Source organism: Tubulanus polymorphus, chromosome 4, assembly GCF_964204645.1.
Source record: "Tubulanus polymorphus chromosome 4, tnTubPoly1.2, whole genome shotgun sequence".
Classification (NCBI taxonomy): Eukaryota; Metazoa; Nemertea; class Palaeonemertea; order Tubulaniformes; family Tubulanidae; genus Tubulanus; species Tubulanus polymorphus.
Genome location: NC_134028.1, coordinates 20,777,832 through 20,805,255, shown reverse-complemented (window position 1 = coordinate 20,805,255; position 27,424 = coordinate 20,777,832). Strand labels below are relative to the sequence as shown.

The 27,424-nt window shown below is 38.5% G+C and overlaps 1 protein-coding gene and 1 non-coding gene across 7 annotated transcripts; one reads left to right on the top strand and one right to left on the bottom strand.

The window, feature by feature from the left end:
* Positions 1–7,655: 7,655 nt before the first annotated feature.
* Positions 7,656–25,782, top strand: LOC141904569 (uncharacterized). Of its 6 annotated transcripts, XM_074793174.1 has the most exons (12): positions 7,656–7,805; positions 10,441–10,589; positions 13,102–13,555; positions 15,236–15,390; positions 15,890–16,105; positions 17,056–17,082; positions 17,195–17,269; positions 18,901–19,046; positions 20,138–20,326; positions 21,992–22,324; positions 23,083–23,181; positions 24,318–25,782. In XM_074793174.1, exons 1-12 carry the CDS (start codon positions 7,707–7,709, stop codon positions 24,449–24,451), a joined length of 2,076 nt encoding a protein of 691 aa, XP_074649275.1. In that variant the 5' UTR covers positions 7,656–7,706; the 3' UTR covers positions 24,452–25,782. The 6 variants fall into 6 exon arrangements, with proteins under 6 accessions (XP_074649275.1, XP_074649280.1, XP_074649276.1 ...); XM_074793179.1 differs by lacking the exon at positions 21,992–22,324; XM_074793175.1 differs by lacking the exon at positions 23,083–23,181.
* On the bottom strand, positions 16,411–16,483 carry Trnav-aac (transfer RNA valine (anticodon AAC)). Its single transcript has one exon. It is a non-coding gene; the product is annotated as a tRNA-Val (tRNA).
* Positions 25,783–27,424: the final 1,642 nt, after the last annotated feature.

Sequence of the window (27,424 nt, the reverse complement as noted above, 5' to 3'; positions counted from 1 at the left end):
TTCTACGAACGACATGGATGCCTATAGAAAATAAACGTAAAGAGATTGAATGCAAAAGAACTATAAAAAATGTTCGTCATGTGTTTCGATAATTTCAGAATGTTTAGACAATAGTCCGATTTGTCCGGGAATGAAAACCTCAGGCGCCTGTGATCTAACGCCAACTCCAACCGCGGGCCCCTGCAGTTTATCGTGTGAACAGTCGTGTAGATGCCCGCGTAAGTTTTTTTTAAAAAGAAAATAAGATTTATAAAAAAAAGGACTCGAACCCACACTAGTTTAACTGTTCTTCGGTGTATAGAATTATTATGATTGAAGATCTATATAGTATTGGCAATGTATTGACGAAAATAACTGAATCACTGAATGACTCAGTAATTTGCACCAATACGTGCAGTATACATATGATGTTTTGTTCCAGTTATAAGTGATGAAAAAATAAGCACTTTGTATAATCATTGTTGAAAATCATAGATATATATGTCAAATTCGTTATTAGACGTACATTACAAAAGCAATATGTTGATACAAACCCTGATACAATCACCCGAAGCCCTTAAATAACGCGTAGTCGATACATTATTTTTACGCTTATAACGGCGTTGAAAAAATTTATGTTCTTTTTAGAATTTATCTTACCTGCTGTTGGAGGAACGGCTGATACGCGGTGTAGCTGCACGCATGATATTAAAGTGGGCAGATGGGAGAACGGTAATTCAATTCAGAAGAACGATCTACTAAATGAATGCGCAACATCGGTTTGGCGCAGACAAAGTAAGTGATCTTATTACACGTCAAACCGAAATCAAAAGTTCATTCTAAAACTGTTGCCTTAACATTGCATCATTTAGATGGAAAAATTGTTAATCAGTACGCAATTCCACAGTTTTGGATCCGATTTCACAGCCTTAAGATCAGACTCTAGGATAAAACGTTTTAAAATGAACAATTCTAACTATTGAGTTGAATTTAGCTTTTTGGATCGGATGGGAGCAAAAGGAGCACACATGCTCTTGTCGCAATTTTCCCGCGCCCTTTTGAAAATACAATGACGATATTGTTCAAAGGGTACTCGTTCCTACCGGAAGTGCGCAGCGCAAGATTTCTTATTTTCTCTTAAATGTCCCTCAAGTGTCCAGAAATTATTGCATGAAAATGCACTGAAATCACAAAATTTCCAGACCCTTGTTTTGTCTGCGTGGATACTACTTTACGTGCCCTTTTTCGGTAGATACGCCCTTCTGATTTATTTGACTGTCCCTGGATCCGCCCCTGCTGACAACCTCTGATGGGTCCAGAACACATATAGCAGGCACCAGTTGCGCGCAAAGGTGGGTTTAAGTTAACAAGTGGATAGCTGACACAGTGGCAATCAAAACTGGTTAAAGTAAACCCGTGGCTGGCTGACATAGTGACAATCAAAACTGGTTAAAGCAAACCCGTGGGCTGCTAACATAGTGACAATCAAACTGGTTTGGCCACGCAAGAAAAATTGCCTGTTTCTCATCAGCTAATTTTCCGAGCGCGTCAAAAAAAAGTTCGTCACTAACAAAACTGGTAATGATGAAAAAGCGCATCCCGCGTACAGAAATCTGTTCTAGAGGAATTGTAAATATTTTTAGATATGGATTGCCCGACTCCCAGCGCTCCGCCGTTAGCCACGTTAGTTCAGGTACCGCGATCTTTCGGTAATAAATGGTTATCTGAGATCGCAGTAGAATGTCTACCCTACGCTGAGGATACTAGCGGACAACCGAATAGAGATGGCCACAAGATTTGTACTTCGGACAGAACCTGGATGTTGCTCCCGGGACATAGTCTCCCTAACTGCAGACGTGAGTTTGAAAGCGACGATTTTTTCTTTGAATTCATTTTTTTCATAATCAGCTCCTTCAAAAACCTATGCGGAGACATAGTAAAATGGATAAACAATACCCATTGGCAACATGTTGACGAAACAATTTATGATAAACATATCGAATATATTCATTATATAAATGAAGCCATTTTTCGTGATTTTCTTTTCTCGAGAAAAAAATGGCCGCCGTTGAGAAAATAATTAATGTCAAATAGAACTTATTTTTCTGGGTGATTAATCCATAATAAATTGATAAATCAATTAATGGTAAATTAATCAATTAATAAATTATGAAAATCATACGTAAATCAAATGTTTTGAATAAAATCGTGATTTAATCAACAGGCAACAAAACGAAAAAAAAAACGTTTAACGTTCGATTAATGATTTGATGAAAATATTCATGAATAAATATTGCGGTATCAATAAGAAAATCATGGACGCCTTTATATTGCGTCAACGATAGCTAACGATTTGAAAATGAAGTAAAATGCGTCCATTTCGGCGTGCATAAATATCAGAATATTTTTCCAGCGAGGACGTGTTTACGAAAACTTAGAAATTATAGACACGCGACGCTAAGATGTTCAAAACGTAAACATAGAGATGGTAATTACGAATACGGAACCGTGGCAACTTATAGATGTAACACTGGTTATAAACAAATAGGAGGCCAAAATAAACGCACATGCACTATAGATAGAGACGGCAATATGGTATGGAGCCTGCCTTACCATCCGATAGTTTGTCACTGTAAGTTAAAACATTGAACTATAAGCGAACGGGAAGGCCAACTCCGTGACGTCACTATACATTTGCCTTTGCTATCTTCGAAATTGATCAGCGCCCTCACCGGTGGCGATAAACAATAGGTTCTCGGAAATATTTTTTAATTATATTAATCACTGCGAGCAGTGAACATTACCGTTTTTCTAGATTTGGTATTAAGAATTAAACGAATCAATGAAAAACGCTAAATTAAGAATAGAGACCGGCAACCAGTCTACAAAATCTATTGTTTATCGCACCGATGAAGGCGCTGTACTAAACACAAGATTACTAGCGGTGCCTAGCGGATTTTTGAGGAGTCGGCCTTCCCATTCGCTTATAGTTGTATGGTTAAAATGAACTAACCACCAAGCCTCGAAGATATACCTTAAAGTACAGAAGCGTCCGGAGCACATGTTTGTGAAATAGTTTTTCGAGGTTTTTTCGAAGTTAAAATCCTCTTTAATGCAAATTCATATAGACCCATGAGAGATTGTGAATCGTCGTGTCTTTGATGATAAATTTTCTACTCTTTAAGATTTTGTACATAGTGGGCTTTTTCATGGTAATCTATTCTCGACGCCTAGTGTACGGGATATTCTACTATTTCGAGCTTTATTCCGAGTTGGCTTAATCGGAATAAACAACTCCAGCGAAAATAACTCGGGCTAAACCTCGAAAAACAGAATAAACCTCAAAATTAGTTTTATCAATACGTCCCACAGGTCGCTCCCATAGTTTAAGAGTTTGATTAATCGTCTCGCTAAATGATTTTAAATTAATCGTCAATAATATCATAAATGATAATTCTAAGGATAACGACTTGAATCTAATTGAAAATTAATAAAAAACACAATGAAATTAATCATCTTATCGACATGTAAATCATGATAGATTAAATACTCGTCAAATGATATAAATGATAATTCCAATGATGAGATTTAAGTTTATCTGCTTCCTTCTAAATGATATTGGATTTTTAATTGAAAAAAATAACTGCGCTATTAGAAACATTCCGTGTCTAGTTTAGAAAAGCTAATAAAAATTAGTTATAACTGCCACGATAAATTGAAAATGAGAAGGTCGTTTTTATGCTCACCACTCGCTAGATTGCGCAGATTGTCCGGCTAATCAACTCCGATTCATACGTGATGACGACCCATCGTCGTCCCGATTGCTCCAGATTTTTACTTGCTGCCCCTGTTCGTGAATATCTAACGCTCTCGTGAGATCAGCGACAAACGCGTAGTCTACTGAGGCCAGTTTTTAAGGTTGCTTGAAACTTCAACCCGGGAGATTACTTTTAAGGTAACCCCCTTGACGAACTTCGGTTATCGGAGTTATTCGGTTGTCGATTATAGTCGAACTAAACGAAACCGAATGTCAGTGAGTCGGAACTATGCTCCGGAAATGGTCGAATGGGATTGAGCACGGTCGCTGTAGTTCCGACCCAATTCCAAGATGGCCGACACTGTGAAATACGTTACGTCCGAACTATGTGCGTTCGGATATTAGTTCCGACCACTATAGTCGAATAGCTACGAAAACCGAAGTTGGCCCTGGTTGACACTAGTTGATGCCGGTGTTAGAAAAACAGCTCCGTTTTAATGAAACTGTGCTGTATTCCTGTTCATGTACACTCCACTTTTAGCTCGTTCAAAAATGTGCTACATCTTCTTTCAAATTTATTGCATAGCAAAACGTTTCATCGATGTAAAATGAACTGTAAAATATCGTTTTTTTGCAGTGAAAGATTGCGGTATCCCTGTGAATACGAGCTCGTATTCGATGAGTTTCACGACGACCACTTACAATTCAAAAGCTACAGTGAATTGTTTACCAGGATTCAACACGGCGGCTGCGGTTGAAATAACCTGTACAGATCAGGGAACCTGGAGCACCCCTCCATCTGGAGTTTGTACCCGTATGATATTTTTCATATTCAAAGGGAATTGTCAATCATATCTAACTGATCGCGTTCTTATTTTGGTGTATCACTTACAAAACCACCACACCTGCCGTGAAAGAAAATGGTCGCCTTTTGCTACAATTAGCATTGAAACGAGTAGATCTTTCGATGATTTAGATGCAATCTTTTTGCTAAATTCATGACTACACAATACAAATAGAGTAGGCAACATGTAGTCTCTAGTTTATAAACCCCAGCTCGCACTGCAAGGCGCACAAATGTTTCACTCTAAGAAACATCTTCCGACGCAGAAACTCAGAATATAACTCAGAATATAATTGAAAATGTTTCCGGGATCAATTGCTCTTCCTGGCTCCGATCTATGGCACAGCCGGCACTCCTCCTGGAGCGCTCCGATTTGTAACACACCCGCCAGCACTCCGATCTACGTACGTACGTGTGTTGGTCGATATTGTCGATTTCTCCTCTGCGCATGCGCGAGCACGCTCGACAGAAAATTGTTTTGCGGACTAATTGCGATGCGCAGCGTTCTAACCGCTCGGCCACAACGGTAGCCGACTGACACCGAATTTGTTACTATATATCGCCTCACCCTGAACTAACCAGTGCCTAACCTAAACCTAACCCCTCACCTCACCCTAACTCTAATCCTTTAGACCCTCTAAACCTAATACCCTAACCCTCTAAACCCTCTAGATACAGTAACTACGATTAAAAAGCCGCCATATTGACGACCTAGACTGGGATATTCCAATAGCCCGTACCCTGTCTGGAAGGCTCCGATCTAAGGCACACGCAGCACTCTTCCTGGAGCGCTCCGATTTATGACACACCCACCAGCACTTCGATATACGTATGGCATACCCTACCTGGAAGGCTCCGATCTAAAGCACACCTGACATGACATTTCCTTTTGAAAGATGATGCTTTTTTTGTTAAGCGCTAAAAGCAATTCTTCCCGTTGCTGGATTTTATGCAATACACCCTGATGTGCTTCCCTGAACTTCAACTGAATTCTCTCTATTCCAGCTACTGATTGTGGCCCGGCTCCAGTCGTTGAGAATTCTAACGCAGCTATTATAAACACACAAAACGTTCCACATACGGTTGAATATCGATGTGGCGATTATTACGAACTGGTAAACACTAGTAACGATACTGTCACATGTCAATCGACCGGGTCGTGGTCTGGAACTCCTCCTAAATGCGAAGGTATGTCCAATAAAACTTTAAATCTCCAAACAAATCACTTCCTAGAATCCGTTTTATAGATTGCGATCAACGTAGCTATTGGATTCAATAAAGATTCATCTTGTTTGCAGAAAAGCCGCTCACTGTCTCGACACTAAGCCGTACTCTGACTAACACTTTAGCTCCTATGTTGGGGGGCGCCGTTGCAGCATTAGCCGTATTTATAGCTGTAGTGGCTGGTGTTATTGGTTATCTGACTGCAGGGGGTGCTGCGGTGGCAGGGGGTGGTGCAGTTGCCGGGGGGAGTGCTGCTGCAGGTGGCGCTGCGGCAGGAGGGGCTGGTACAGGAGCTGGGGGTAGTGCTGCAGTAGGTGGCGCTGCGGCGGGAGGGGGTGGTACAGCAGCTGGGGGGAGTACCGCTGCCGCTGAGGGCGCTACAGCAAACGGACCTGCTTCTTCTGGCTTGACGGATGGTGGTGATGCGAGTGGTGTAACATCCGGGGAACAGCCGACGGCTAGTGATGCGGTTACCAATGAGACAGCAGGTGGTGATGCAAAAGAAACCAGTTTCATAGATAACACTGAAGGCACAGCAGACGCAACTACAAATGAGGTCAATGTAAGCGGCGCAGAAGATGCAGTTACGAATGAGGCGAATATAGATGGCGTAGCAGATGCAGTTTCGAATGAGGCGAATATAGACGGCGCAGTAGATGCAGTTTCTAATAGGGCGAATATAGATGGCGCAGTAGACGCTGCTACTAATAAAGCTGCTGGAGTTATGGATGATACAATTATAGACATTCAAGATAACATTCCTTTAACTTCAACCATGATCAGTTAAACTGCTCACAATCCATATTACATGCTATATAAATATAATGTATCAACTGCGATTTAGATTTACTCCCAGTTATAATTCGCTCTGTGATCTTGGATTTATCCGTCAATAATCCCGAACTATTCGCATATACCTCACCAAGTCTTTCCTCGACTCAAAAGAGTTATTTATTTACAAATTTGCTTACAATATCACTGCACTGTTTATATTAGCCATATTTATGCAAATTATGCAAATTAACGTCACCATTTTGTTTTGTCGTTCATCAAACTGTTAGAATTGTAATAGTTCATTATTTTCCAATAAATGAAATAAGAATATATCAAAATTGATTATTTGTTGTTTGTAAATAGTGTTCTAGTCGGCTTGAAATAAGGACCAGGCTGACTCTCGATTCACAGGATTACTTGGATACAATCGATATATTGTGTATGACCATCTTAAGAAAACTCTAAGCAAATCTCCTCCCTTTGAGCCAATTTTCACAGTTTAAGATTAACGATTGCCAATTAAATTTCATCTTATACAATAAGGAAGGGGGCAGGTGCTCAAAAATTAATATAGTATAGTATTGTATAGTATAGCATATTCATTTTTTATTATCCATACATACAATGTAATATTTGGTCAGATATTAAGTGCGCTATATGGTTATGAGGATCAAGCCAGCTGGCTGTACTTAGAATTAAGGCACTCAACCCAGTGCGTGGTACATACGGGTGCAAGAACACAGTAATTAATAATAATAATAACAGAACTAATTATAATAATAAGAATAATGATAATGATAATAAAAATGATAATAATGATAATTTTAATTGGTTTTAGTTAGTCGGCTTCATAGCGACAATTAAGAGACTGGATTATCCACATGAGACTTACTTATCTGACGCTTAGGCTTACCCAGATTTGAGTAACTGGCCCTGGTTTTATTAAGTAGTTCTTGTGCTTAGCGTTAAGAACCAATGATGTAGTTTCTCATTAGTCACTTTCATATAGTTGTTATTTCTGTCTATCTCCCTACAACTCTACTATCACGTATACTCTACCTGTACCCCTCACATACTCACACGAGGTACGATAGAAACCGCTGGACTATCAGAGGAAGAGAAACGAACATGGAGACAATTTGGCTTCGTAGATCGAATCCGAACGTTCCCTGGGGATTTCGACTAATCGGAGGATGCGATTACGAGCAACCTTTATCTGTGCAAAGGGTAAGTCAAAATCAGGACTCCCGGTTCCATTGAATGCCGTATGTAAGTTAACGTTTTAGCTATTATCTTCTTGGAGCTGGATGGAGGTTGTCATAGAATCACACGTTTCTCACAACAAATCATAAATCAGAAAGAGAGTTTTATAAACTTGGCGATACCAACTTGGTTCCAACAGGAATCATCAATATAGGTTTTATAAACTATCATCAATTTATGATCCTCAGAAGTTCTTGTGATTTTAGAAATACCCACAATTTTGGTGTAAAACTAAAACAAAGACGTTGATAGGTTAACTTGCTCACTCTCGAGCCGAGGATTTTCGAAACAGTTTTTAGACGATGTGGTCGAAGCTACCAGACAACTCTTAAATTTTTTTCCAAGTGGTTTTTTTTACTTTGCTTACGAGAAGAACTCGTTGCAGAGAATCATGAATCGATGATTCATGATGTAATATCTATCTGGTATCGCCACTAGGAGAGATGAAAAAGATGATGTCTCAAGACGTCTGGCCTGTGGCTCGGAGCATGTGATTTTGCGATTTCTTGCATCCGAAAAGGAAGAATATATTTTGCCACCGAAATCATTTTCTCTTTTAAGCCAAGTCACTTAAAACTTGCCCCGGACGCAGATCAATTCGGCCCTTGGAAGTACGCTTGATACTAAAATCTTCTGAAAACCTTAACCTTGTATCACATCATATCACTTAGTTTGTAAGTTTGTTTGGTTAGTGTGGTGACCATTGGTGACCAGTCAGATACTGGCTTTCAGCTTGTTTTTTTATCTTAGAATTGGGATTGGCCCAGTTAATCATTTGATTGGTAGATTTTGTTTGGTTTGATCTGTTTCCTCGACAAACGCAATGCACCTGCCGCGAGCGAAAAAAGGGGTTTGATTTGAAATCGGAAATCGAAGTACAGATATGATTGTGTAATTGGTAGTCGAATTTTATAGAATTTGTTCTTCTAAATCAAAGTACATGATCAAAAAAAAAATTCGGTCCCGGTTCACTCAAAAAAATCTTCCAACCAAGCGACTTTGTAAATGCGTAATAACTATAATGTAAATAATTATATTACAAGGTTGAAGATCATGTTGTCCAGTCTTATACTGTTAATGTAGAAGTCCTCTAAGTTGATTGTCCCGCGTGTTGACTAGATTAAAAAGTTTCTTAGCAAATGTGCATTACGGACTTAACTGTGTGTGGATAGGGGGCAAGGGGTTCTATAAGACGAGTGTCTGGAAACAAGATTAAGAAAATACAAGAGGTGAAAGTTTATACACAGTGTGGGGGATGTAGATAAACAGCTGTGGTATAAACTGCTCACCGGTGCATGTGCGAGTACAGTACCTACCTTCTTATGCATACCTCCGCCCAAACCTGATAATTACAATGTAATCAATTTGTATAAGACATCTTAGAATACAATATCCCCTTCGTTCATACGAACATACGAAATTAATTTCTTGCGTATTTCGAAACCGATAAGCGAATATAACGAAATTAATCTATACAATCATGGAATAAATGTTGTAGTGTTGATGAAGGTTTACTGTGCATGAATCTAAGCTGGTTTCTCAATACTGCAACCGGATATAATGATATCAAGGTTTCAATTCCAGAACCAATTAACACTGAAACATCAATTTGGATGTGTCAAAATGTTTTGAATATTTGAGACCTCAAGGAAGGAAGTAGTATGCGTAGGCCATTTAACTGGGAACGTAAAGGCAGGTTTATCAAATGATTTAAAAAAAAACCAGAGAGCTTCAGTGTTTAAAACATAAATCAGATGATTGATTGATCAGAAGTGTAGAAAGTGTAGAAAGAAAAGTAAAATTGATAATAGCCAGGTGTAACTGTCTGAAGTGTAGAGCTTCGATCTACCTCTAGAGATTTGTCGGGCGGTGGTGGTTACCGGAGGATTGTTCCGGAATTTAATGATACCGGCCGGTTGTCATAGAAACTAGATAGGTAAAATATTTACAGGCTATAGTCGATGAATATGTACCGGGATGTACCGGAACAAGATAGGATTGTTTTTAATAAAAATTATTCTGATGGCATAAGAACAAAGCCCCGCTCCGAGCAGGAATGCCAATATCGTCTTCATATGTCGACTGTGTAGAGATGTAGGCTGTATCTCGGCAATGGTTGATGCATTTATCACGTACGGAGCGTTGAGATGGAGAACAAGAATTCAAAAGGTTGATAAAACCTATTGAAAATGCACATGCTAAACCTATTTGGCTATATGGTCACCGTAGTCCCTTCATCTATCCCATAGTACAGTTCTATGTTAAAACCGCGATCACACGGAGACGATTTGGCCCGGACCAGAACCGAGTCCAATTTGGCCCGTGCCTTGCGCGTTCACGTGAACCACTCTCTCTATGATAAACAGAGTGAAGAGGGGCACTTCAGGAACAAGTAAAAATACACTCGCAATAAATAATTCGACCCGCGTGCTAAAGCCAAATTTGACCCGTGCCAAAAACGTTGGGTGATTGCGGCTATTTTATCGCCTCAACCCCGTCTATATATCTATATGGGTCCACTTTTTACTGCCTCACCCTTCATCAAAGAAGATAGAAGATTCGATATTCATTTGCCTGATTTTTCCGTTATTATTTTCAGGTAACGGAAGGTAGCATCGCGTCAACAGGTTTAGATAAAGGCGATTGGATCATTAAAATCGGCTGCATAGACGCGAGCGATCTGACGCATGCGCAAGCGCAAGAATTTATAAAAACGTGTCCAGATGTTTTACAGCTTACGATAAAAAAGTGAGTAATCTAAGAGTCTGGAGTAGTAGTTATAAGTGAATTATAGTGTATATACGTATACATACTTCGTGCTTTTGCGCCACTGTATATAAAGACCCCATAGTTAACTATACTGGGATTAACTTTTCTGCAGCATAAGCCACATATTTTTGTTCTTTATTTGGCACTACACCATTCTATGGATGTTTATCGTTCTTCTATGTTATCATTCTCAAAATATCTAGTTTATATTCGGACCCAGATCTTCAGTTCTGAGATACCATAATACTCTCGGGTCATATACGCACGAGAGAAACCTCGCAATTATTCAGCAAAAGATGTAAAGATCTTGAATAGAAGTGATTATATATTTGAGACTATCAGCCATCAATAGGCGTATTGATGATCAGAAGATAATGGCACCCGATAATGGCGAATGGGATACCGCCTAGGCTACGACGATAATCCACCAGGATCGCTAGTAGCACTGGGTTACCGCGCTTCAATTTCTTCTACGTACATTTCAATTAAATTTGAGTCAACTTTAAATCAAATTTTCAGTGAAAGCAATACTTATACACTGAGTGAGAAAGGGGATCTTATACCTATCGGATGACTCGTTTGATAATTTTCGGAATCGGAAGCCTAAAACTCAATTCGATATTTCATTGAAAATGAACTGATTTTTGTTACGAATAATTTCGGTGTTTTGTTGGGCCATCTAGTGTTTCTGGTATCCCATTGTCTCAAAGCTGAATTAGCTGAATTATTGTGGGATTTTCCTCGTATATTCACCTGAGATTGTGTATTTTCTCGACTTTTCTCTCGTCGGAAATGAACTAACTGACTCAAACCATGGCTGTGGAAATGGATCGAAAGGATTGACAACATTTCGTCAAAATATCAAATTTTATATTCATACTTTCGATTAGCCCATTTCCTAAATTCCAGACAAACATACGCGTATATGTAACATGAACTTATACCATAGGACACGAAGAGGTTTTACATGGTATTAGCCTGGAATTTTTTTCTGCCCCGATGAGTGTTTCAGATATCAGATTTTCCCTTCATAAAAGAAATAACTCATGATTCATACACTTAATTTAAGGTTTAATATAGAGAACTATTGAGTACGATCGAGTTATAGTTGTGTGAGAAGTGGTGGATCTGAATCATAGTGTAAGAGTGTTAGAAGAAGTTGGATTAAAATAGACCCCTATGTTATATGTGTTCCTTTCGCTCAATCATCTCGATGTGAGGTGTATCTACTAACCAGTAGAGCTTCCACCACCAGCTTCTCTCTCCCTCATCCACAAGGTTATATTCATGTAATCTGAAGGACGTATTTTCCGGAAGGTATAGGAGAAGACGGTGTACGAGGTACGTAGGAGATATTTGTTCGTTGAGAATTTTATCTATAATTGAATCATAGCAAGTTTAAGTTGAAGTCGATCGCGGTTCGTATAAACATGTAAACTCTACCGAGAAAGATATTGTATTTATACAAATCTTTTGAGAATCCCAAGCTAGGGATGAGCCTGTTTCCGAATACGTGTATATAGCGGTTAGGTAAAATCAAAGATTCTTAAAGACTATGAAATTTTCGCACAATTCGTGTACTGTATATCAATAATATAGAATTGTCTTAAACCAGACTAATGATTTTCTTGTATGTACACTGGCAAAACTTTTCCACAAGAAAGACTGAGCCCTCTAAGATTAGAATTTTGTTTGAATCCAAGATGATTTTCATCTAATGGGAAAATATTGAAAATCTGGATCTATGTGGTAGGAAACTTTAGAGTCCTTAAATTGCGGGGAAGTGAATCTCAATTTTCGAGGGCCTAGCGTTAACTTACTTAACTAATTACTCGATGATTTAGAAATTGTAACATGACAGATATAGCCAGAACAAAAATTACGAAAGAGTTATAAACCCATGTATTTCTGTGATATAGTGGTTTAACGATGATGGTGATGTATAGTTGTATGTGTGGTATACACTGTAGAGAGCTGTGAGAAGAGTTATCAAAGTTTCCACAGAATCAGCTGTTCTCGGCGTTTATTTTTACATCGAATTCTGCATTTCTCCCTCTCTCCATTTCCTATCCTCTCTCTTTATCCGCAGTGTAGGCTTCATCATCACGTAATCCGTGCTGAGAATTCAGACAAATCCCACAATATACGCAACTAGTCAAGGAACGATATCTGCACGCTTTCAGATGGAAGCGCGTGCTCTTGTTGCTTCGTGCATCGTGCTACCACCCATGGAAAAAAGTCAGGATCATTTTGAAGCAATTTTCCCATCCACATCTAACGAAAGCAGCGGTATTCTGACCAAAATTGATATCCGCTTAAATCTCGTCCAAGAAAGTGCCATGAAATAGTTTTCAAATTTTGTCGGTTTTGCCGTTTTCATTTTCACGCTCCTGTCAAAGTCTGCCCCTGGATCTGCATTTCATTGTAACCTAAAATTGTTTTTCAGATTGTTGCGGAATGAAATTTCTATAACTTTATTCATGTTTTTCAGGGGAGGTAACTCCAAACGACCGGAACCCGTCCAAAATCTAGAATCCAACATGTCGGCTCACTACAATCAACAACAACACGGTTACGACGGATATTACGGCACCCCGAACGGGCATTCTCCGCAGTCGCACGGTGGCGAATACCAACCGCAACAACAATACACCAGTAACTATAACAACCAGCAACAATACGAGGTTCAACACCCGTATCCACAGTACGAGGATCACAGACAACAGTATCCTCGCTACCCACAGTTCGAGCCAGCTCAACCATACGAGCCCCCCTCGATGCATCCGGCACATAACTATAATCAGTACCAACAGCAGCCGAGGTCACCTCAGATACAGCAGTCTCATCCCGGTTATCCGCCGCATTACCAGCAGCCGCAGCATCAACAGCCTCAGTTTCAGTCAACGGCTAGTTTACCACAGAGATACGGAAGTGGATATACCGAGGTGCTACCTAGTGACAGCAGTCAATTAAACCCACCTGATTTATCCTCGCATTACGCTTCGCAACAGTATCCTAATGATAGGTCGCATAGCTACAGTAACAATAAAACCACAATCGATCAACAATATGAATATGGCAACCAGGAAGCCACGACTGCAGAGAGTCAACCAATGTCTCATTATTCTCAACATCAATATCAATATGGCAACCAGGCTGCCAAGAATCCAGACAGTCAACCAATGTCTCCTTATTCTCAACATCAATATCAATATGGCAACCAGGCTGCCTCTTCAGAGAATCAACCACCAGTGTCTCCTTATTCTCAGCAACAGCCCCAATTCACAACTCAACGATCTGTCGGTTCTCCGCTGCCCTATCAGCGTCCTATGCCCTGGCTCTCTCAAGAAAGACAACAAGAACTACAACAACAACCGTCTCCTGTTCAATATGGCCGTCAGGCGTCCTCTGAATTTCCTCCACCGATGTCACCACAGTCGTCGATGGAACCAAAGAGTCCGGAGTTTGTGGCACCACCTCCTCCACCATTGGATACGTTAAATCATAATACAGCATCATCGTGCCCGATACCCCCAGCCCCACCTGCACCTCCACTGGGTCATATACCACCAGCACCCCCTCCACCACCGCTAGGCTATATACCTAAACATCCACAGGTAGTCGAGTTCGTTTATCGAGAATGCGCCCCCTAGTGAGGATAGTAGATAGTGGATAATACGACGTAAATGATTAACTTCACGCATGGTTCAGTTGAATGTAGGATAAAACTTTCCTGACTGTATTTTCAGCTAAAAACCTCACATTCTTTCAAGAAATACGTATGATAGATCACACCAGTAGGCGGCGACACTGTAGCTATGCATGAGTGTGTGATGTGCTGTGTACTTTTTTATCTTCTGTTTTAAGTACGAGTCAATATTTTCATTATGTCAACTAATGATGTGGTGGAGTATCAGATCATCACCATTATAGTGTATGGCTTAGCCTGTGTGTCGGGGCGAAGACGACGCCTCATGTGACTATCTCTCCGACCCCTTGTACGTTTCATCGCTTTTCAACCGCCTTGCTTTTAACCACCGTTTTTGTTTACCTTTTCAAACTTTATTTTGCTGAACTGAAATATCAGTCTGTCTTCAAAGCGTTATAGAATTTAGAATTGTTGTTTACTCAAGTTTGAGGAATTAAGTTAGTAGCGCATTTTTCTTAGGTATTCCGATACGAGGTCTCCTCTAGCTTTCAAACATCTTTTCTCATCGTGTGAAAGTGATATAGGTTTAGATACTGTACGTAGATACAGGTATAACACACATACATAAAAGATACCTGGTAACTAACAGTGCATCAGGATGCCGCGTTCAGGCAACCGTCAAAACATTATGATCTGATTCAAATATAAGTTCTATATGCGTTCAATATGGATTAAAATGTAGTGATATACAAATTCTTCATGGATTTAGCTTAGATATAGATATACGATTGTCTATGATATTTTCAAGATATTTGTAAACATTCTGGTTTTATCATTCGGATATATATGTAGTTGAATAATGCATCGAAGGAGGAATTTAGTAAGTAAGGGGTCGGTTAGATTACTGCGCAGAAGATACGTTTACAGTTCACAGTATAGGTGTTATTGATGGTGTTGTTATGTGTGTTTTCTACAGGCCCACAACGAACCCCGAAGTCCATCGAAGGAACATGTGCCCGATGTCGTTCAACGTCAGATGACGAAGGGTGGATCATCGAAGAAGCCCTTTTCTTATATCGGCGATGATTTCGGTGACCATATTAAACAGTTTAAAACTAAAAATAGACCCAGGTAAGTAAAATGGATTGAAGTAAAAATCTGGATCCAGTCGTTACTTAAATTTGGCCATAAAGGGTTGATTAACGCCGTGTATTGCTCCCGGTTGGTAAGGGGACACGCTGAATGAAATATGAATCAAAACATCGGGAATGAAATGATTTTAACTTTAGATTTTGACTTAACCGATAATTGTAGAACTGGAGTGTTATTCAAATGTAGGTGGAATGTAACTTGTGCATTCAATATGATGTCTGTGTTGAGATTGAGGAGATAAAAAGTCATTTCAATTCTACGTGAAGTTCGCTAGGAAGCTGACTGCCTCTTGATGCTCGGTTTCGGCATAAATCATGCTTATTTTCGTCTTAAGAAATAACTAACTATGATTTAACATAAGTCACAATATTCATTTCTAAAATAGATATTTCCCTCTTTACCTTAAGTTACTCATTGTATCTTCTGTTGTATATCAAAAATGAATTGTTGATATGTATATCATACCGTATATACGCAGGCCTCCAGCGGTTAAGTTACCGAATCAAGCTCAACGAACTATTGATGCGGCTGAATCCGAACATCCGAGGTCTCCAGCTCACCACTCGGGTCCGGGATCGGTTGTTATTCAACACGCTCAGTATAATTCTCCGCATCAAGTTTATTCCGATGAGAACGTGGCAGATTCGTTCAGGGCTCAAACTGGAGGAGTCGTGACTGACGCCAGACCCGTTCAGTAAGTATCCTGTCACTCAGTTAGCTACAACTATCATTAGTGATGAATATGACTGAATTTATTTTGCCATTGATGAAACACTCTGCCCATGTTGTATGGATAATGACAAATACCACGAAAACATCGAATGAATTAGCTAGCTCAAGGAAACATTTTGAAATCTTTTTATTCACAATATGGATTTTCATAATCATTTTTTGGAGAGAAAATTATTCCTCGATTGAGACTTCAATGCGCACGACTTTGAGGGTCTCTAGAAAAAATTCCACGTGCAAAATGAATGCCATATTCATAAAAAGTGCCCGAGGTTCCATCGGGTTTCGAACCCGAGACCTTCTGCGTGTTAAGCAGATGTGATAACCACTACACCATGGAACCGATTCACTAGAGTTCCTTATACTAATCTACGAGTTAGATAATTGCTCGTAGTACTAATAAACTAATCTGCGAGTTTTATTCATTTGGCCAGACCCTCCCACAGGTCTTTATTAAAATAACAATCAGTACAATAAGAATTATTGCAAGAGGAAAGGGTGCCATCAGGTTTTGAACCTTCCGCAGAATGTGATAACCGCTATACCATGGATCCAATACACTTGAGCAGCCTTCCTTTAAGGTACGCATTTTCCAACACCCTTTGCCTAAAACACCACAATCTGATAAAAAAGAAACACAATCTGAGCTCGTGTTTGTGCAGACCTAACTCTGGGTTTTCTGCGACCGTGTTTGAGACTATGGTCATATTTTTGAAGTTCTCACCGGGAGAGTGTAAAGGAAACCAACTCTATAGAAACAATGCCAATGTTGATACGTTGATGATATGGTTTTCTTCCCAAGTAAGGAGGTTAAGTCTGGGTCTTGGACTATCTGTAGACAAAAAATTGGCGAAGTGGCTATAAAATTCATTCCGAGAAAGAAAAATTAAATTTTTGCCTTTCATCTTTGTTTAGGAACAACACGCCAGAATTCAAACCACCGTAAGTTTTTACGTAGTACCGTAGAAACAGCCCATTGTATCAATTTTACGATGACATTTCTTAACTCTGGATCTATCTTTTGAACATTTTTCTCTTAATCAAACATCTATAGCGCTGATATAAAACACGTTGTGGCACCGCTGAGACCTATACCCGCACCTCCAAAACCTACCCCAGCTCAACAAGCGTAAGTTTATTAGCCGATATAGAGTAGAGATGATATTCTTTCGATAGAGGATTAAGTAGATCCATACAATTAGATTAATCTTAGGTATGCAGTAGTGTAGTTAATTTATGTTCTACAGGGGTCATTAGGCTAGTAGCAGTTCCTGTGATCGTTGTTCAAAAGTTGGTTAAAGTAAAGCTTTATACTGACAGAGTGTAAATCAAAAACTGGCGTCTATCGGGCGGTTAACTTATATCAACTTTTGAGCTTCAAGACTTACTATCTTCAGGGCTATTCTGTTGTCTTAATTGGATCGTTTCAATGCATGTTTTGAATACTGTTTTCGTAGTAGATTGATTTTGCTTTTAGTTTCATATTTGCTTTTAGTTATATATATATATATATATATATATATATATATATATATATATATATATATATATATATATATATATATATATATATATATATATATATATATATATATATATATATATATATATATATATATATATATATATATATATATATATATATATATATATATATATATGTGTGTGTGTGTGTGTGTGTGTGTGTGTGTGTGTGTGTGTGTGTGTGTGTATATATATATATATATATATATATATGTGTGTGTGTGTGTGTGCGTGCGTGCGTGCGTGCGTGCGTGCGTGCGTGCGTACGTACGTGCGTGCGTACGTACGTACGTACATACATACATACATATAATAAATAATAAATGGTTGAATAGATGCAAAGAATCGTTTGCATTATGCTTGTAATGCATCGAAGTGATTCAGTACTTTGATGCGATGTTGAAATCAGTTTCCAGATCCAATTGAATTCATCATCAATTCATTCATGCACCGGTTATTGACGCGTGTTTGTACTGAGGCCTGCTTCTCCTGATAGATTTCTCTGTAGCCGGTGAAGTGAGATTGATTTTTTTTCTATGATTTGTTATTACAAAACTCGTGATTGATGAAACCAGTCAGTATTATATACTACTTACTGGTGTGTACAGGTGTCCGTCAGATTGCACGGAACAGGTACAGGTGTCCAACGAATTCTGGAGGAATATTCTAACACGTACAAAACATGAGGAAGTATGTCTAGTTCGTTATCTAGACTCGTTTGTGCCACTGGATCATGTATCACCTGTTCCACGGTTTTCTAATAGAATTTGACTGTTTGAAGTTACATTTGGAAAGGGACTAATCTAACTCGAAAAGACCAACTTTACCGAGAACTTTGGAACTGGATCCTGTTGTTCCTAAGTTTCCTACGATGAATCCGATTCGCCAGTTTTTTTAGATATCCTGATCCAGTTCCACGTCATCGGTAGCGTTACATGTGTTCAGTTCCAATTGCTAACTCTAATTTCTAATTTCAAGTTAGACCCGTGGAACTTTAGTTATTTCCATTTTGATTCGGGATCATTTGTTTCTTTCTAATCATCAATCGTTTTTAGTAATTTGATGAAATTAGATATCAGCTAATTCGGATTATTTCCCATCATTATAGGGGGTTTCTGTTCCCTTGGCAGAATGCCCTATTGTTATTCTCTGATTATGATTATTCTTTTTGCTTCGCAGAAAACCCGTTATTGCTGCTTTCAGATATTTTTTGGTTTTTTTTCATTATCGTTGTAGTCAACAGCCGGGTGGTGACAAACCGCAGTGGGATAAAAGTAAATCGGCGGTTTATTCAATGTTACACGGTGGAGATGAAGCTCCTAAACGTAGATATTCACCGGTCCCACAACAAAGAGTTCTACCACCCGCCGAGAGCAACGAATGTGAGTATACAAAAATGTAAAAGTGTGATTTTCTTTACGTTATAAAAACTTACACCCAGCGCAATAATCCTTAAATGTACTCATTCGTATTCTTATTCGTATTATTACGCTTCTGTAAGCGCGTCAGTATCTCTTCTTGTCGAGGGGTGGTATTGCTACCCCTAGCCTTTAGACGTAATCACACGGAGACGATTCAGCCCGGGTCAGGCCCGAGTCGAATTTGGCCAGTGCCTAATGGGATACCGGCAACACCAGATGGCGCGATAAAACACCGGGTTATTCGTAGTGAAAATCAGTTCATTTTCAATGAAATTTGAACTTCACTTTTAGGCTTACGAATGAGAAAATTATCAAACGACTCATCGGACAGATATAAGATTCCCCTTCTCACTCAGTGGATGGTATTGATTTCACTGAAAAAACTGATTTACTAATCGGAAAAGTTGACTCGAATTTAATTGAAATGTAGAAAAAATTGAAGCGCGGTAACCCAGTGCCACTAGCGATCCTGGCGGATTATCGCTGAATCCTCGCTTCCCACAGCCTTGCCGGTGTCCCATTAGATAGCGCGCTCACACGCAAACCACTCACTCGATACTAAACAATGCTCGAACAAAGCAGAGTGAGTCATTTCCGGTACCGGTGGCAATACACACGCAATAATTTGACCCGTGCTAGAATTTTGGCTCGGGCCTGGTCCGACGTTTTTGGTTGGGCCGAATATCTCTTACTGCGTATCGCGGTCTTCTCTCGAAGGTGAAAAGTGATATTGATATTATCACCCGTAGCCTACGTACATCTCTAATTGTGTGTAATATGTAACATCGTTTGTCGATGTACTTCAGGAATCAATAATCCAACCATTTAAGTAATCCAAGGACAAGTCAGCATTTCAGTATCCTTTAATCCTTTCTTCCAACTATATACATATGAAATTATCTCAACACGTCAACCGGGATGAAAATTAACGTTTATCTACATGTATGCATATATGCATTCTGGCCAGTAAGAGGCAATAAGAAAGTATCCATTATGCCGTAGCTACCTGCTTACAGTTTCGATTAACTGCTTTTATTTCCTATTGTTGACAGTTCTTCAGAGGAAAGTTTCAAATCAAGACGATGAAATGACATTCGGCGGAATTCGAGAAACGTCGAAAAATATTCCGTCAAAAGCGTTCAGGAGATTACAGAATATGATCGGAGTTACGGAACATGATGTACTTCCTGAAAACCAGGCTAAACCCCCCATACCCCCAGATCTAGTAGATAATAACTCGGGTAAGTATCTAAAATACATTCTATTGAAAATGACGAACTATTGATAATACGATGGTTGATATTAGAATTTGCTTCATGCATGGCTTATATATTTTCCTTTGTTCGTTCTTCGTTTCGTATCCCACTTATTTACAGTTATATTTCACAACGATATTTGTATTTTGTTTTGGATGATTATTATTCTTCATGATTTGCTTGGCAACAATTTCTTGAACTTTTAGAAGTGTTTTTTTGGTTGATTTTCCCCCATTTTTCGAGGATAATTTAGTCTTTCTAAGCCCAGTCTTATTCGGTAGCATTTGGATTGCAAATTCTTCATAAAGTTTGCAGGGAAGCAGAACGACCCAAGAGTCATCAGTCAAGTTCGTCGAGTTAACCGTTACCGAGTAAGGAGGAAAGATCGCTTGTATTCAGCTTTTACTTTAGCAAAATATCTATTATAATTTTTGTTACATCTATGGGCCATTTGCACAGTCATGATTTAGATTTAAGACTAGTCTATATAATCTTAGTTCTATAGCCAATCTTACGACTTGAGACCGGTCTTAAGATTTAAGACGACTTTAGACTAAGAGGTTACGACAATGCAGCTGGTCCCTGTTTTAGATAGACCATGTTAACAATGTACTTGGGCAGTTTTTATAGACTGGTATTTACTGTAAACTGGGCTAACTCATTTTCGATTGAATGGAGCTCCTGGGTTAAAGATATTACCAGTCTATAAGACCGGGTCCTAATAATAATTGATTTACTTTCTCTGTTACACGGTTTTGTTAATCTGTATATAGATGATGTAGATAGATGTTTAGATATGTAGTTGTCGTTATAGATCATCATCATACATCATTCAATCCATCATTAAACGGAATCAGCAACAACAATTCATCAATAATTCCATCAAAGACATTCAGAATGCTTCATAGAAGGACAAGCAGTATTGATGAACTAGGTACGACCTCCTTACCTCCTTATTTAAACTTCTATAGTTATCTTAAGTCTTCAACTCGTCATTCTTCTTCCACCACATTTTCCATTTCATATCCATACTTTTCATATTTGTTCTTTTTTTAAATTAAGTAATGTGAATAAGAATACTGAATTTTTTAAATCTGTTAAGAAGTGATTCATGAAAGGCACTATTGGGACTGGGTGTGTGAATTCTCAAATTAAGTTAGAAATGGCTTAAAAGTATCAAATGTGCATTAACGAAATATTAGGTTTGATCTATAAGTGAAAATGAAAATTGATTTTCGATCAAATTTGCTTGTGCAAAAACACAAAAGGAAAGTACGTGTCCATTTTGTGTACAGCAATTCAGCATGAACCAAAATATTGGATTTTACTACTTGTGGTAAGTGAACATCCACCAGGTGTGCTAGTAGTTACTCGGTCTGACGAGCTTCAATTTCGTCGAGATTTCAATTATAACTCGACAAGAAAATCAATTATCTGAAAAACGAGGCTAGCTCTTTGATGAAATTTGGATAGCCAGCAATTTAGTTTGAATTTGAATAGAAATCAATTGCTTTCGACTACGCAAGACGCGTTTGTGCGTCACGCCGCCAGGTGGGATTACTTACAGGTTCCCCTCATTTCCATGTTTGATATCGTTTGTTCACGAGTTGTTGTAATTTACCCTCTGCTGTGCAACTAACAATATTACAGAATCAAACCAAGCTGAAAGCGAAGAGAAAGAAGCTCATCTCTACTGCGGCGACTCGATCCCTTCAAAGGCTTTTCGTAGATTACAAATCTCAACCGGTGGCATAGGACCCGGAAGCGTGACGTCATCCGACGCCACCCAATCACGATCGGTAACATCGAACGAATCATCCGCACGTTCTACACCGATCAAAGAAGCTTTCGAGCCGTATTACGCCCCAGCAGTTCCTTCTCCTGCGCCGGCTCAGAAAGTAGTTCCCGTTTTGCGTAGTAATGACCCGCCTCTTATCCCTGCTGTGAAAGTAGATCCATGCGCGTATGACGGTGAACAGCCAGGTAAACGATTTACGTCAATCATAGGTAGATGTAGCATCATTTCAGCACGTGTCGCCTCCGCCTTACAATTCACTATATACCGCGTCATCCGAATTCCATTCTTTGCTCTGTTTATTCTAGGAATGAAAGAACGGTTTCTCCGAAATCCAAATAACTCAGAACCGTTTTCCTTATGCAGGTATCCATCTGCACCTCTGAACCATTATACATTCGCCTTTTAGTGTGAAATCGCAGGGGCTTGTTTTTTACATTGATAGCAAAGTAATGAATATCACACAATTAAAAGACCGCTGTGGAAAGGGGCTAATTGATGGTGGATGGATGATACCAGTATCTGTGCAGACCATCCATCCTTCATTATCTTATAACAAGCCCCTGCGCGTGAAACCTTGCAAATTTAATTCTGAAAGTGGTGCTGATAAAATTCATATGTCAGGCGTTTTCGAAATAGGCGGCACACATGCGAAGTGTGGATGATCACAAGTAGGAACATTGGCGATACAATATTTCATGTCTGGTGTTTCCAGGCCGCAGATTGATACAGGCATGAGTTCATCAGCATGTTTTTCTCAATCTTAAATTCTACCAAAATCGGGTCTTTATTTGATCAATATATCAGTGTGATCTGATTCATTTTTATCTTCGCCTTACATAATGTCAGTTTGGATTAAGGAGAAATGTTCAAACCAAAAACCTTTTCGCTTTCAATATCTATACTCTGGTAATGTATTGCGCATGCTTCTGATTGGATTTTACAGTTGAGCCTGGTGGACAACCTCGAGCGAATAGACGAGGTCGAAAACTGGCGTCTAAACCTACTGCGCCCACAGATCAAACCATCGCTTCTCAATCTACCGGTAAAAATATCAATAACAACAAAATTCCTCTGAGACACTAATATTACTTAGTACAGTGTAACTTAGCACAGTTTTTTCGTTAAATTTGACCTAAGTTGAAGTTCAATGTGCTTATTTCATATCAAGGCGGTCGTAATGGACTTTACCCAAATCTCGCGGGATGTGTGCAAGGCGGTGCGCTTGGCAACTGAAATTTTGCCAAAGTTTCACTTGATTTGATAAAAATCACGCGTGATCCAACATGACTGCCTTTATATGAGATATGTATGGTAGTTAAATCAAATATTAACTACGTACCAAAGATGAATTGTGACGTACGTGGTTTCAAAAGAGATAATTGTAAGAATGAATGAATGGATATTAACACTGTATATTAACACTGTACTACTTGTGTCATCTTGAAGAAAACGTTTTCTTGCATACTCGCTTTGATCAAGAGCTTCTTAGATATTTGATTGAGTAAGACACTAGGGCCTTAGTCTTTTTCGATTTGTGCTCTTCCGACGAAGGAATTATCTGTATCTATTTATTGATTGGTTATCTTTGTACATATTCAGCGGTCTCTGTGACTGCAGAAATCTTCTACCGAGAAATCTGAGATAATTGCTCGCAGGTCTTGAGAAGTCCACAATCGAAAAAATAGCCTAACCCACTTTGAAAATTAAGTATCATTGATAATCATATCATATAACAACATTATTACGTGTATTCATTTCGATGTAACGCGTTAACTTATACGCTCAACGCACGTGTTTCGCTTGATTACTGACACGTTTTAAACACTCATCATAATTAGGATTATAATTCTTACGACGTATTGGTATCAAGACGCCGAACCGTCGGTTCTCTGTATTAACAAGTTTAATAGTGGTACGGTTTTAACGAGATTCACGTTCCTAATGACATTACTCTTTCTTACTAATGTTATTGTTTACGAAGTAAGAAATGTACTTCATTCACTTTCATGCACTTTCTTAGTATACATAAACGAAATATACATAAACAAAATATGTCAACCCGCCAATAGGAGTTGGTTTTGTTTTCGGTCATATTTACGAATTTTTTCTCCTCGTGTTACATTGACACGTGTTCCCTAATATTCAAATTTAACTGACTTTCGTTTTAATTGCATCTAGGCGTGACGTCACAAATGAAAGGTTACAGAGATGCGGAAATCGAAGGTCAAATTCACGGAGCTCAGACGACCAATAATCGAAGGCGAGGCAGTCTCGGACTTCCGGTTGAGGAGGAGTGTGGAACGGATTTCTAAAGGATGCGTCTACTTTGAATAATTGAGTCTAGCGAGCGCTAGTAGTGGGTCTTAAAGTTTAAGAAACTTTAAGAACGCAGTTAGTGATGTAGAATATTTCAGGGATTTGACCTTGATTCAAGAAAGTATAGCAGTTACTCTAGGTTATCACGTGTACACGAACTAGTACTGCAAATCAATATCTTAATCTTGCTTTGAATACATTACCATCTGTGATCAGAACCCAGGGACCAGTCGCACCATCAAGGTAGAGATTTTTCCCGATTCTTATCATAGGACCATTTTGGACTAAAGTCACGACTGTGCGACTCAACCCTGAGTTTCGACTGTATTCTGCATGTGGAAGTATTGAATGTTAAACCCGTTTGAAAAAATTACGTGATTTCAATTCCTTTTGTGATTTATTTTATGATTTTGTGTTCATGAAATTGTGCGTGGTATGGTGATGAAAATCTACGGCTTCGAAAATCTAGAGATGAATTGTAAATATATATATTATTGCACACGTGTATAGATATAGTTTATAACAAAATTCAAAGTTATCAAAAGTTACTCTGATATATAATCGAATGTCTATTAAAAAACATTTAGTGATTTATTTATTCCGTATAAATTTGCCAATGTCGCATACGTAAGTACGTATGCAAGCCGTAGCTAGGTAGGAGCAAACAAGTCAAAAGCGTGTGATCTGCGTATAGCTAAGTAGCTATTTACATTAAAGTCCACGACGTAAACTGTAAATCATCTTATTACGTATATTTCTAATGATGTTGCTGTAAAATAGGCTAGTAATGTACGATGGTCCTGTTGTTTGATGTTTCAGTGTGTATTTTCTATCTTCAAATATGGATGATTGTCCCTCCTACTTATCTCTTACTTATTTGATTGACTGATTTAGTTTGATTCGATGCTTATTTCAAGTGTTCCTTACAAACCCATCATACGTACCTACCGGGAACGAAATAAGAGGTTGGATTTTGAAATCGGAAAATCGAACTACACGTCCAATTGGATGGTCGATTTTGTAATAATGTTTGGTTAAGAGAGTAGATCAAATCACCAAAAACGTCTATTCCAAAAGAGTTTCTGGCCGGAGTATCAAGAAAGTATGTGTAAAATGGCTATCTAACTTTTGATTTTGCTCCGTTTTGCATACGTACTTAGTGAACGCCTCCGGTTTGATGTATCGAAAATTGAATGTAATTTTTTTTTCATAGAAAAAAACTATTACTAAATTGAGTATTTCACTAGTCACTGCTTGTAAATTTTATGTACACTTATTTGTTTTTATTTGTGAGTGAGAAATAATAAGATATCAGGATCGTTTTAGCGTCGAACGTCAGCGTCAGTTGTTTTTATTATTCTTTGCTAGTAGCAAGGAAGAGGCATCCTGACAATTTTCAATGTAAATCGTCAGCATTAGACCACACCAAAAGAAAACCCTGTTTCTCAGGCCCGACCGACCCGATATTTGGTCATTTCAAATAATTACTATCAGAATAAAATAAAACTGCCTACCGACCATTCTTCAAAATTTTGGGTGAAAAAAATCTTTTCAAAAATATATATTTGTGGCCGACCGACTACAAAACTATTCTCCATTCACGTAAATAATTGTTCTTTTTAATCAAATCGTGATGTCGGCACTTAGATCAACATCATAGAAATGTTTTGTCACATCAGATTTAACAATTTGATTCTGGAAATGGTGCATCATGCTCAGACAACTTTGCTAATCAGACATTGATGGCAACCTTGGATTGTAAAATTCCAGGAATTCCCTGAAATATGTTTAAAAATAATATAGTTTTTTAATCAATCTTAATTTTTGTATTGCACAAACACCTCAACCTCATTTTATTACTGCGGTCTAGCTGCTAATCATATTTCTAACAAAATATTTGGTGCTGTAAAAAGTATTTACGGCGACCTACCCATTTTTAGAAGTATGCCCAAAATTTTATTTTCTATAAAAAAGAAAAACAAATCCCTACCATACCTACCACTTTTGGCGATTGGCCCCGCCCGAGAAACAGGATTTCTTTTGGTGTGTGGACTTGGGGACTATTTTTTCATTGGATATACGAAAATGATATCCAATAATCCCCAAAATGTTCAAGCTACGTATTTGCGTATTTCTATAGATAACCCAACCGTTATCATTTACACGCTTCGCTATCAACAATTAGTCATTACAATCATATAAATCGATAAGGTTTTCACTTCTTTTTCACTACACTGCAACTTTCCACCCTTCAGCCAAGCAAAGGGGGTCACAAATCCTAAACACACGAATAAATAAACCTTGGGCAAACCGAGTTTTACGCTATAGACAGTAAACGAAAAAAAGCAGGTACGATCCAGAATGGGCGGGTTTCCTATAAACTGAAAATGTCAAACATGACCCCTTTTTCTTTGAGATTTGAACTGACCCAGATTTTCTGGACTTCCCTCTTAAATTTAGCTTACCCTGACGACATTTTGAATAAAGCTCTTTTGAGAGCCCGTCGTACCCATTTTTGTAAACCTCGACATCGGCGCACTCGTCCATTGTCGTACCTTTTGTCAATTCCTTGGAAAAATTTAAAAAAAACCTTTCTCAACATTATCATCAACGTTGACGCTTCAAATTAATATCATATTAATTTTCTACAGTAATGTTTAACGATTATAAAAATGATAGTGTTAAAAAAATCATCATGATGATGATTTTTTTAACACTATCATTTTTATAATCGTTAAACATTACTGTAGAAAATAAACAGTTCATGAATAAAACTAATCGTACTTGGTTTACAGTAAAACTAAAATTTTTACTTACCGATCATTTTGAGAGTTGTTCTGGCGACAAATCACAGATTTACTCTAGCAATTTTGGAAAACCTGACACAATACATCCGTGATATTTGAACTGATTTTTAGCAGTCATTACAAATTATTGATACATCTATATCATGGAAACCTAGTTCTAGT

Bases quoted from the DNA above. Each gene is read 5' to 3' on its own strand.
- LOC141904569 (XM_074793174.1), top strand. From the start codon at position 7,707: ATGGAGACAATTTGGCTTCGTAGATCGAATCCGAACGTTCCCTGGGGA. The intron at 13,556-15,235 runs GTGCTACCTAGT...TGTTTTCTACAG, and splicing joins ACGGAAGTGGATATACCGAG to GCCCACAACGAACCCCGAAG. The intron at 20,327-21,991 runs GTAAGTATCTAA...ACAATATTACAG, and splicing joins TCTAGTAGATAATAACTCGG to AATCAAACCAAGCTGAAAGC.